This window comes from Pteropus alecto, unplaced genomic scaffold (assembly GCF_000325575.1).
Source record: "Pteropus alecto unplaced genomic scaffold, ASM32557v1 scaffold46, whole genome shotgun sequence".
Taxonomy (NCBI): Eukaryota; Metazoa; Chordata; class Mammalia; order Chiroptera; family Pteropodidae; genus Pteropus; species Pteropus alecto.
In genome coordinates, this window is record NW_006439231.1 from 341,641 (window position 1) to 355,461 (window position 13,821).

At 33.5% G+C, this 13,821-nt stretch overlaps 1 protein-coding gene across 2 annotated transcripts in view; it reads left to right on the forward strand.

The window, feature by feature from the left end:
• The window catches only part of LOC102898696 (UDP-glucuronosyltransferase 2A1), a 73,785-nt gene extending 69,206 nt beyond the window's left edge, over positions 1 to 4,579 (forward strand). For both annotated transcript variants that reach the window (XM_006916502.2, XM_015592936.2), the window contains one exon: positions 4,091 to 4,579. In XM_006916502.2, coding sequence (XP_006916564.1) covers positions 4,091 to 4,370 — 280 coding nt within the window. In that variant the 3' untranslated portion in view covers positions 4,371 to 4,579. The remainder of the gene's footprint in view (positions 1 to 4,090) is intronic.
• The last annotated feature ends 9,242 nt before the right edge of the window (positions 4,580 to 13,821 follow it).

The window sequence follows — 13,821 nt, forward strand, 5'->3', positions numbered from 1 at the left end:
CCTATGGTCCACTAGTCCATAGTCCATGTCTATAACCACTAGTCTATAGTCCATGTCCATGAGTCTCTGTTTGTCCTGTTCATTTGTTGCTTTTAGGTTTATGTCTCACATGTAAGTGATATCATGTGATTTTTTTCAACTATTTTTTTGTGGAGGCTACAGCTTCACTTTGAATTGAATGAGAACTGTCAACATTAACAGCCTGTTAATGGAAAGGAGCTGAGATGCATCTGACTTAATAGTTTAAATATTTGATTCTATTCCTTTCTGGCTTGTAAGGTTTGCGCTGAGAAGTCTGAGGATAATCCAATGGGTTTTCCTTTATAAGTTACCGTTCTTTTCCCTGGCTGCCCTGAGAATTCTCTTTGTCATTGATTTTTGATAACTTTAATACAATGTGTCTTGGTGAAGGCCTTTTTGGGTTGAGATAGTTGGGTGTTCTGTTGACTTCTTGAATTCCGAGCTCCAGCTCATTCCTGAGATTTGGGAAATTCTCGTTAGGTCTAATTATATAAAGACCTCTCTAGCCTGTTGCAAAAAAGACACTTTTCTTTTAGTTTCCAGTAGGTGGCATCTAAGTCTCTTGGATCCTTGCTTTATATAAAGCCTTAATAATGCCTTTTTTTTTTTCTTATAGATGTTTAATCACACTTGCTACCCTCAGTCTCAGTCCCTGGCAATGTTAGCAACAGTTTTGTCATGTTTGCTCAGATTCCCCTGGGACTTCGCAGTGTTCGGTCTCGGAGGATATGGGGGGAAGTACCCTCTGAAGTGGGGGATGGGGGTTGAGGCTTGGCCTTGTGTTTTGCTTCCGCAGCTTGTAAAAATCAACTGTTATTTCTCTGCCATCCACGCTCCTCTGCTGTCCCCACTTCTCTGCTTTCTGACCTCATGCCTGGGCACTGCTGCCAGCCACATGGAGCTCACAGCTCTCCCAGGTAGAGCTGTTTATGAAACTCACTGCACCTTTTCTCCTCCCCCCCCCACCCACCTTCTACAGGGAGCTCTGGTGGCTGTGATAGGCAGCTTCTTTATTTCTCCCAGTCTACTACCTGACTCCTGGGGTTCTGACATATGGTAGTTCTTATGTGCAGATCCCATGCTCAGATGTGCTGGTGTATAGTTTGGGTGGTTTTTTTTATTGTTGAGTTTTAGGTGTTCAACTTATTGCTGTTTCAAGGGGAGAGATCTGGGGACGTCTCTCACTCTGCCATGTTTCTCCAAACCCCGGTCATCTAACTTTAAATGCTGCATAGATTATGAGCACCATCTTATCATTTCTTTTTTAAATGTTCTATTTTTTCCAGCATGGAAAAAAAACATTATTTTTTATTCAGAAAGTAAAATATAATGTATCTCTATGAATTATTTTCAACATTTCCCTGGGTTGTAATGAGTCCTTTCAACATTGTTGATATAAAATAAATGTATTTAACTTTTCCTTTCAAAAATAAAATTTTTGTATGTTATTTATAAGAATTTCTTTTAGTTCCATTTTTATCTCTATTTTAGGGACATCAGATTTCAATGTTCTCTATGTTAAAATATTTTGTTTTCCTTCTCTATTATTTTCTAAATGTTCTAATTAATTTTTATTTTCTTAATTCACAGAAATTGCCCCAAATAGTACATAAGTTAGTAAATTTGCTTTTTTAACATGAGCATTGCTTGCTGTTTCTGATTTCTTTAATCATTTACAATGCTATTTTACAACGTATTTCAACAGCTCACCAATATCTTTTAACAGTGCTTGTTTTATATTTCGATTGTTGAACTCTTATTTATAACTCTCACATTCTTATCACACTTCAAAACTCTGTTTTGAATTATATATTATGTTTCATGATATTCTAAGTCTGTCATTTTTGAGGTTTTTACCTCAATATTGTGTAAGTTTTTATCATGATTTCTTTTTCATCTTGCCCTCTCAGTACTTGTTCTGAATTTGCATAGGTGCATTATATTTAAATTGATTCTAAGTTAGCTCTGACACAATTATTTTTATTCAGAGGCACAAACTGAAGGCTACTTATAACATTCCATTCACATGACTGAAAACCAAAATTTAGGAGGTAGGAGAAAAGGTAAACTCAGGTAGAATTTTGAGCAGCTTTTAGTGGAACTATTTTGAGTAAAACTATCTGTTCAAAGCCTTACTATCAAGGTTTTCTAGATAAAAGGATCAGTGTATTCATTTCCAGAAAAGGATACTAAATATTTGCCTTGAGTCCATGCTAAAAAGTCACCTCTCTTTTCTACTATTCCCTCTCACATTCCAAACAAATGACTTTTATTAATATACATGTTTAAGTAATAATTTTCAAAATATTATAAATATTAACTCAAGAGCTGAGCATGAAGTTGGGAGATTCAGTAAGACTTACTGTGATTTTTTTTTCTCTCATAAATGATGACCTTGATATCTAATCTATTAGACTATTATCAGGTTGTTAATTGCTGATAATTTGGTTCATTTTACTAAACATCAAAGTAGGCAAATTCGGTAATTTTTTAAAACTATACTTTATTCTATAAAATGATCATTAAATTTTATTGATGACTTGAAAACTGTTGATATAATACATACCACAGAATCATAAATACTCTTAGAATTTTCCAAGAAAATACTTAACATTATTTTAAAATACCTTAGCATTGACTCTAAACCTAACGTCAATTCTGAAATTATCTGGGAACAAAAGAATCTAGTGTAGATTGAATATATGCATGTATTTGTATTCCAGTTTTATATTTCTTAAAAGAATTAAAAACACAAAAAATACATTTAAATACATAAATCATAGTAATTTCATCATTTATAACATTTTAAGATAACAGAAATAAAACATTAGTATAGAATAAAATATGGAATTATAATTTTAAATATGAGCATAGTTCTTTTTCTATCTCATTTATAAGAAAGAATACTATATTTTTATTTAGATTCACAAATACAAGTTTATCAAATATGTGTGTATTTCAAATTTTAAATCTTTATGAATGATGAAAACTTGAACAAAAGAACTATTTGGATAAATAGACTGCTATTAGCACTGAAGTTTGCCTAAAACATATTAGGAAGAATCCTGTGAAATTACTGTTTTGACCCTATCACTATTTTTATTTAATTAAAAGATTCTTCTTTCTCATTGTGCATATGGAGAACACATTATCTCTTGCTGCTGGATCTACTGTACCACATTCACTAGTGAATGATGACCACATTTCTCTTTCCCCAATCCCAAAAATGTCCTGCTCTACTAGGACATCTCATCAAAACTCACTTACTTTCTGTCAACTTCATGTCTCCAGGTTGGAAATTTTATTTCTACCAAAAATCCAGAGAAGCATGCTAATTCTGTTTCAACCACCAAGAAATGTCAAGTGAAAACATGACTAGCCTTTCAAATACATACCTATAACCATTGTTGTTTGAGAGACCATTAGCGATATTAACTTTATGACTACCATATTTCCACAATATCTATGTGCTCAAATTCTAGCGAGATATTTCTATTTACCTTCAAAACTCAAATTTCATCACTTTGTCATTTCTAAAATTACCCTAGAACCTTCACCCAGTTTTGACATTACCAATATAGACAATGTCTTTTGTATCACAAACACACAAGAGTATGCAATGGGGGAATCTCAGACACTACAAAAATATGACTCATCAATGTTGACTATCAGTTGCCAGTGTCTGTCAGACAGCAGAGTTCATGCTTATGGACCTTTTAGTAGATATTTTCCAACAATATGGGTTAGCTACAGTCTTGGTCTTAGAACAATCCTTGAAATCATACTTCATACAATATTAATATTCTTTCTTGAAAAATTTAAGCTTATTCCTTTTTTATGTGTTTATATTTGGCCACATTCTGTTAAAAACATATTTCTTCCGTACACACCATTTACAACTCCTAAAATGCTTTGCAACCAGCAAAGGTCATGTCACAACAAAGATTAAATGTTTCTCCACATCTCTGACCTTTGGGTGGCATAACATATAATAGATTATGCAAAGGTATCACATACTTACCTTTAATAAAAAGACCCTCTCATTTCTGCCTATGTCTTTGTCTACCAGTTATAAAGAGAATGCTATGAGATTATCAAGGATTCACCATGATCAACCTGTCAAGCCCCTGGATCGAGCAGTCTTCTGGATTGAGTTTGTCATGCGCCACAAAGGAGCCAAACACCTTCGGCCAGCTGCACACAACCTCACCTGGTTCCAGTACCACTCTTTGGATGTGATTGGGTTTCTGCTGGCCTGTGTGGCAACTGCTATATTTTTGGTCACAAAATGTTGTTTATTTTCTTGTCGAAAATTTGGTAAAACAGGAAAGAAAAAAAAAAGGGAGTAGATCTTTCTAAGTGTGGTAAAGGCCTGAATGGTCAGTCCTGTTTAGTTTAGCCACAATGACCTTAATAAAAACATATCATCTTCATCCTGTTTTCAAAATTCCTATGTCTCTACCGTAGCCTACAGATATAGCCTAGAATTTGACAATACCATTAACTAGTGAGCATGTCCCATTCTTCCTTTGTCTTTTCTCAGGTGGCTTTATCTTCTTCCTCTTACTTTCCTGACACAGGGACATTAATCATTTTACGTATATTCTATACATAATATTAAATTCTTAATTTTCAACTTTAAGTGATATGCAGACTGATAATATGCTAAATCCAGGGAGCACACAAAATGTGAGCTGAATTTGATTGATGTAGGGACCATGGAAGAATAAAATTTACATGTTCCCCTAGAACATACAGATCAGGGAAACATCATAGAAGATTAGTATGTTATAAGAATAGAATTGATTACATTTTAAATAAAAATAAGCCCAGTGTTGCTAGGCTCAGAGCACGCATGGTTAATTACTATGATAGTACATCAAACTAGGATATTTTCCACCTTTAGTCAACAAGTGCTCTTGGGTGCCCTTTAGTGAAAGTGTCTGGATACTGCCTTCAAACAGAAGAGATCAATTGAGTCATATTTTTTTCTCAAGGACAAAGAATGTGGCATTATGTTAAAGGCAAACAGATCATTTTGAGAGAAAATAACAAGAAATATAGATAATAATATAGTAACTTGAAATGCCTTTTTGTTATATTTAAAAAATCACTAAAAATATAATAAAACATAATTTAAAATTTTTTAAATAAATAAGAAATAAAAATTACTAATACTGATAATCTGTAATCACTATTTGTAATCAAATGTTTAGTTTTCAGTCAGAAAAACAAATATTTACCTGTAATGTAAGATTGTTATATTATTTTTCAGTCTTTATCTTTTAGAAATTTAAACTCATCAATTAGTTGTTATGCCAAGAACATAAGATAGTAGCAGGCTTCCTTGAACAAAAACATGTTAGAAGAAATATTTATCAGTGCAAAAAATTAATTAAAGGCAAATGTTCATAATTCAAATCAGCTTTGCATTAATTTAACAAATAGATTAAAGATTGAACTTTCTTTACTTTTATAAATTTAATGACATGTCTAACTAGGAATCAATATGAGTATTTGTTACACAATTGAGGAGATAAATGATGTCCACTGGCTTCCTGATAATTTTGAAATTCTTATTCATTTTCACATGGTATATTAAAAATTATTTTCAATTAAAAAATAATTGTATCATGAAACATATGAGTATTTTTTCTTGAATATGTCCATTACTAAAAATGCAAATAAATTCTAAAATATTTTTTTCTGAAGGCTGAAAATTTATTTATTATATGTTAATATTTTTAAAGCGTGATTCATATTGATGTATTTTGACTTTTACAAGTTTCTTATGTTTTGAGAACTCTATGTTTGCTCTATGCCCAGTGTATTCTCTGCAGTTAGAATGCAGTGAACAGCAATGATCTAGTGAGACATGGGTCAGCTGAGTACTACCCTAATCCAGTCATCCATTTAGTTTCTGATACTGACCACCATTGCAGAGAAGACTTGCTCCTGCTCTCTGATTATGTGCAGATTTCTTCCTTTTTCTTGAATATCATCAGAGGCTACCTGGCAAAAATTCGAGGTGATACCAACTGCATTAGTGTAACTGCAGCGTATACTTGGATTGCAAAAAAAGTCTGATAATGGACTTTCCTTAAGAGCTTCATAAAATGACTCAGATGAGGAAACTCTCACCCTTAAAAAGTGGAAACCAAGTCCCATCAATCAGAGTACTTTGCACAAGTCTTACATTCTCAGAACTTAGACATGTTCAGGAGGCTGAACTCAATACTTTTACTTATTTTTTCATATACATTCCATGTGCCCCTTATCTTATGGGAACATCTCCTCTGGTCATGGAGGGTTCTTTACTTGGCAAGATGATCTAAATCTTCATCCTCTCCAAATCAATATGATAATATATTCTATATGAATAATTTGTCACAGCTTTTCATTTGATCTTTTCTATGGACATTAGAATATTAAGATGGATTCTAATAATCTGCTGGATATTAGACATAATTTTGCCTAAACTTATCATGAGTCAGTGACCTAGTTAATCTTCGGTATTTTGTATGTGTGCTGCCAAAGCAAGCACAATCTTTTGTATTTTTGATCATTCACCACAGCCAGGAGTATAACACTTTCTTCAACCCAATTCAAAAGCAGAGGATCTTAAAAAAAATCAAGTAGAGCTCACAGTTTCCAATCTAAGTAAATCATGGCCATATCCCCAGGTGGAATCCTTCCTCTCTTGAAAAATGAAACCTCCAAACTGCCTGACTCTAAGTTGTAATAATGAAAAACAAACTTGTCTAAAGGAGATGGTGAAGTATACTTGCTTGGGGATACATTTCCACTTTTAATCACTTGAGCTCTGAACCCATGTGTTCAAACTAAAATATATAAGGGCATCATACATCAGGTCACTATTTCAAGCATACAACGCATTTTTTAAGACTACCTGAAATATGTAGGGTATGTCTCAGCTAAAACCCTGAAAAGCTTTCACTAGCTCATGGAGAAATTGGTAAAATCAGCAAATTACATGAATATTAGACTTTGCTATGTTCCCTTAGCTATAAATATGTTGCCTAGTCATATACAATGTTGATAGCAACAATGATTTTTACTAAGACTCATGCCCATGGTTTTTGATGCCAGCAAAAATACTACTGAGAGTGGGGGGTAGGAGGATATTTGTTATTTAGAAATTATAACTACTGCTATGGAGAAAATGAATGCATCCTCTAGTATAGAAGGTGACCAATGCAATCTTCTACCTTCTGGCTGGCCAGAAGCCTAAGGAGTGGTGTCATATTGAGAAGGAGATGGGGCAGTATCTTCTATTAACAGGTTGGATACATAAACAGCTGAAGTAGCCAGATGAGCCTTGATGAGTTGAATTCCATGCTGTGTGTTCATGCATCATTTTCATCCCATTCTCCAGTGCTCCTCTGTACATGAGCTTTATAACCAAATTCTAGAAGGTCTAGAAAATGACAGTGGTATACACAGGACTGCTCATCCAGAACACTTTATTATTTTAACACTTGACTGAAGCACTTGATTGATCTGAAGGAAACCCCCATGGAATATGAAGATCTTCAAAATCTGTGCAAATTCAAAAAAGGTTTATCCGCATAATTCTACTCCACATCTTCTTGCCTTTAATCTTCCCTCTGATCTTCCCAAGTCTCTGATCAACCGAGCAATCCATTAGTCACTGCTGTGAGTCTGTAGATGTGCAAAGCAGGCCATTCTCTTTACAATTTTGTCAATGTTTGCTATATAGATTTTCAAGTGGTGATAACTTTATTTACATAAAATTATATAACTCCCAATGAATGAAAAATTTTATTATTTTTCATTGACTTCCATTTTTGGTAATGATTTTAAAGTTAAAATCAATTATTGTCTAATATCAATATAACATCTGCATTCTAGTGTTCAGTATATACGTGACATAGTTTTCATGTTTCCTTTAAATGTTTATATGTTCTAATGTTGTACATGTTGTCTTTTTAGTCAGAATATGACTAGACTTTTATAAATTAACTGTTTATGTGTATTTTCTAAATACAAATTTTGTGTCTACTTTTCTTTATTTGGAAACTACTATATTTTATTTTCAATGTTTTCAGAAGTTCTGTTTTTCTGATTATATTTTACCATCTTTATTTCGATCCTTGTAACTGATGGAGTGGGTTTTTTGTTTGTTTGTTTGCTTGTTTTGCTGGCTTTTCCAATTTTTTGATCAACTTATTTGGAAGTTATACACTGTACAAATGTTTATGTGCACCCTTTTAACCAGCACATAACTGAATTTTTATAATCTAACATGTTTTATATCTTTTACCTGGGAATTTTTATACAGTTATGTTTGCTACGATAACTTACGTATTTTATTTTTATGATCACTTTATGTGTTTCTATCTCTATGACTTCTTCGATCCTTTTTGTTGTTCTTTAATATGTTCTTAAGAATCAGTTGAAGTTTTTATTATTTTTTGTGAAGTTCTTTCATTTCATTTATTTTCCTTCTAATTGTAAGACATTCAAGCAGTTGTATACATTATTTTGTGGCAATTTTTAAAAATCAAAATGATTGTTCATTTCTTTACCATATTACTTAATAACATAGAATGTTCAAATGTATTAGGACCATGCCACATTTAAGTTTATGTACCACTAGGTTGAATTGGGCCAGTTATCTTTTTCGTTTTTGACCCTTTATGTTTTTAATCTTACTCCTTTGATGATATCATCCATGTAAATTATTTGTATACCAGTGACTATGAAATTGACATTTCTTATGATTTATCTATTCTGTACTGCAGACTAATAAATCCAACTGCCATCTCTTCATACACATGTATTTTAAACATTCGCTATTTAAAACTCAGCACTTACCTTACTCCAAACAAGTTTTTCTGAAATCATCTCTATTTCGATTAAAAATCAAGTCAGTCCTTCCTGGTACTCAGGTGAAAATTATTGGCCTCACTATTTATATTTTTTTCTCTCGCATTATCTAATAATATCTGTCAGCTTTACTTCACAGCATGTTTAGAATTTGTACCTCCATGGGCTTTCATTGGTGAAAGTAACTTTATCTCCAACTTGATTAAAATAATAGACTCAGCAGTATAAGCTTTAGTAAAATGAGAGGTAAAATATCATACTTCATGTTGTATAGATATTTATTTCTAATATAAATGTCTTAAGAAAGAAAAAAATTCTTCAGAAGAATTTATCCTGTGGTAAAGGCACTAAATATCTTATTGGTTTTTGTGTCCCTTCAACACTTAGGATGTTGTTCTTGCCCATTTACTTAAATAAGAACACCTATAATCTAACTCGAGATATTAAGAAAGTTAAGAGCAAACATTTTCTTGTTTAAATATGTGACCAAGGAAGAATGGGAGGCCCATAAAACAATGTATCTAAAGGGTATAAACAAATTGGTACTGAAGTTGTGAGATGGGTTTTTCATCAATCACTGGGAATTTTATGCTGAGTGTTTTCAGAAAAACTTCTTCATTGTCAAGTTAAAAGTGTTTAACTGTGTGACCTCAGCCTTTCATTATTATTTAATGCCCACTTTCTATTTATGTCTATAAGCTATAATTATTCTAGGGGATCTAAATTTATTTTTCTCTTAATAGTTTTATCAGTAAGTTAGTCATACAATTTCCCCATTTAACTTATATGATAATCGATTCACTTAACTCTTCTTCATTTTCTTTAGGAAGACCTGCTACAGTATGTGAGACTTGGAGAAAGTGGAAATTTGGCTAATCTAAACCTGTTGAGAAGTTGAATTCTTCATCCATCCTAACCTACTTTTTAGTTTGTTGGAAAATTGTACTACAAATCTAACAAAATTTTTCTTAAGGTAATCTATTACAGTGGACTTTTTAGAGCCCTTCTATTTTTAACACCTGATGTTCCTTTAAAAAATACAGACTCAATAACACTGACACGCTACTGGCATTTTTGTTTGCAACTCCAAAACCATTTTCTAGATCACAGGGGATCTTCCAAGTGATGTTAGCTAATATAGACATAGCATTGAGAATTTTAGCTGAAGTATGACATGAATGAAGTGGCATCATAAAATGCCATTGGGATTAAAGTGTAGGTAATGGATTGTATGCATAGAAAAGTGGAACTCTACAGATCTCTAGGGAGACTGCTTTAGTAATCCTGACAAGCATAACTGAGATCAGAAAAAAAGATATTTTCATTGTGGTAGAGAAAAAGACACTTTCATGACACATCTTTGGGTAAATACAAAGGTTTGGTAAGTGAAAGGAGTTAAGTGTTGAGGGTAAAAAAGAATTAACCAGACTCTGGCATTTCTATGTGGTGTGTTTATTTGGATGCTGGTGGCTTTTACTGAAATAGAAAATAATTGGAAGGACAGGGCTTTTTTTTTTTTTTTTTTTTAAGATGAATGTGTTGTGTTCTCTTTTGGATTTAATCACTTCAAGGAGCTAAAGCAATACTTAGGTGGAGATTTTTAGAAGTCATTTGAAATATAGTCAATGAGGATACGGCGAAGAAACATGGAGGAGTGAGAGACATCCTTAAATCTCTCTCCCTGAAACAACAATAAGCCGAACATCTAAAACTCAACAAAAAACACCCAAACTGCACATCAGCACATCTCAGCATGGGATCCGCACATCAGAACTACCACAGGTCAGAACCCCAGGTGTTGGGCGGTGGACTCGGAGAATTAAAAGAGCTGCCTCTCACAGCCTCCAGAGCTCCTTGCAGGAGGAGGGAGGGGGGTAAAAGTCCAGCGACTTCCCTGATCAGCCTTCTTGGAAGTGCCAGAACTTCTAGCAGCCGGCAGCAGGGCCCAGTCATCAGGACAGAAAGCAGAGAAGTGAGATGGAACACCAGAGAAACAACAGTTGATTTTTACTGGCCCTGGTTTTAAAACCAAGGCTGAGCTGCAGAAAGAAAGAGAAAAATCTCCAGAAAATAAGCTTACAGGCATAGATATATGCAACTTAAATGACAGAGAGTTCAGGATGGTACGTTTGAAAAAAACTCAATGAGATCCAAAACAACACAAATCAACGATTTCAGAAATTGAAAAAACAACTAGATGAGCAGAGCAAGAATATTAAAACCCTCAAAAAGAACCACATAGAACTTCTGGAGATGAAGAACACACTGAAAGAGTTAAAAAGTGAAATAGCAAGCTTGGGAAATAGAGTCGACCAAATGGAGGAAAGGATCAGTGATATCGAAGACAGAAATCTAGAAATAAATCAGAAGAAGAGAGTAACCAAAGAATGAAAAATAATGAAAGAGAAATACAAGAACTAAGGCCAGTAAAAATCATCAGGAGAGGAAACATAGTAATAATGGGCATTACCGAAGGCGAGGAAAAGAAGCAGGGACTAGAAAGTATTTTCAGACAAATAGTGGACAAGAATTTCCCAAATCTAAGGAATGAGCTGGAACTCGGAATTCAAGAAGTCAACAGAACACCCAACTATCTCAACCCAAAAAGGCCTTCACCAAGACACATTGTATTAAAGTTATCAAAAATCAATGACAAAGAGAATTCTCAGGGCAGCCAGGGAAAAGAATGGTAACTTATAAAGGAAAACCTATTAGATTATCCTCGGACTTCTCAGCGCAAACCTTACAAGCCAGAAAGGAATGGAATCAAATATTTAAACTATTAAGTCAGATGAATCTCAGCTCCTTTCCATTAACAGGCTGTTAATGTTGACAGTTCTCATTCAATTCAAAGTGAAGCTGTAGCCTCCACAAAAAAAAAAAATAGTTGAAAATCGCACAATATCACTTACATGTGGGATATAAACAAATGTTGGAGAGAATGTGGAGAAAAAGGAACCCTCATACACTGCTGGTGGGACTGCAAATTGGTACAGCCACTATGGAAAACAGTATGGAGGTTCCTCAAAAAACTGAGAATCGATCTACCATATGATCCAGGAATTTCTCTACTGAGTATTTATCCCCAAAACTTGAAAACCCATATCCAAAAAGATATTTGCACACTGATGTTCATAGCAGCATTATTTACAGTGGCCAGGACATGGAAGCAACTGAAGTGTCCTATGATAGATGATTGGCTAAAGAAGCTGTGGTACATATATACAATGGAATATTACTCGAGTTGTAGGAATATGAGCAAAATCTCTTTAGGAAGTTTGCAAAGTAAGTAGAGTTCCCAGGAGAGTTCTTGATTTCTGTTCATGGTAAATGTGTATTGATGTTTGAAATTTCATTCAAGATTCTGAATATCCTTTCTTTTCCCAGGCAAGTTATAGTTACAATCCAATCTCCATTGAGAAATGCTGCTATAGGTGATAATAAATCAATATGTATTAGACATACAGAATAAGATATGATATTTTTCTTGGCTCTCTAGATAATCTCCCATTCTGTTATATTGTATTTATTCTTCTACTCCTATTTTTCACACATAAACACACACATGTGCATGTGCACAGGCACATGCCTCACAGTGAACCACAGTTCTTCACAAAGTCATCTTACATAAGTGATGCAAAATGAAAAAAAACAATTGTTCTCTTTTCATAAAATTCATATATTAATATAAAAGTTTGTGCAATGTGAGTACCCATATGAGGAGGTACAGCTCTCTTGAAAAACCTTGGATATAGTAGGAGGTATAAACCGTTTATCGAGTATGTGTTTGTAAGTTAATTACATTAATGTACTTTAGTTATTAATGTAGAGAGATAGATAGATGAGTAGATGGATGACTGATCTCCTATTTCATAGCTTAAAACATTATCATATGCCTAAATATACAAGCAGCATAAATTATTTCCATAGAGTAGTCTTATTAAATCTGTCACTTCAGGAAAAAAAAAATCTGATCATATTGATTTCTAAATTGCTGTTAATTTCATATATAATATTTTAACTAATGATATTATCAGCCTTTTGGTCTCTCAGGCATAAATTATTTCTTTACATTTGTACAAAACCACACTTCTTTACTCTTATACATTGTTTTCAGTCTCAGATTTAAATACTAATCATAAATTTCAACTATATTGCTCACATTTACAATTTTCAGTCCATATTTCAGGCTATAATGATCCTATGTTTAAATTAATAACACACGTATTTATTCATTTCCCCTTCTTTTTACCTGGACTTTTTTAACTCTTGTATTTAAACTCTTGCTTTTGTAAGCTTATCTTTGTTTTACCTGCCAGAATCATTTGCTAAGGAAATGTTTGACCTTATGACTGCCCTTCTTTAAAATTTGATTAAATATATTTGCCTGTAAGTTTAAATCCAAACCTGTAGTATATCTATCAAGACTATCTAACATCTCTTATTTCAATCTACCTGTATTCTATAAACTACTACTGCCCACAACTTTCTCTGTGATCCATACTCACTGGAATGCTTTCTCAATATCCTAAACTTTTCTCATTCTTCTGTTCATGTGAAATCTGTCTGTCATTTGTCACTCTACCTACCAAGATGTTTATCTCACCTCATATGGTATCTACTTTACTAAAGCTACTCCCAATAAATCCATAAAGGAGTAATTCTGTTTTTTTTTTTTTCTCTAGAATTCTGAACACCCTGTATTGTCCCTGTGACTCTTAACAGAATATTCCCCCATTGATATCCAAGCTTATTTCAGCAAATTATTTGGCTGTTCTACATAGGTAAAAAGATGTGGACTGTGTGTTCACCTAAACCTTCTGGCACCTTTGAGCAGAGTGGAATGGGTGTTGCCAAGTGTGTCTGTGTGTGTTTCTGTGTGTGAAATGTTAACTTTAAGAGGTTCCTATTTGTTATCTCCCTTGTTGC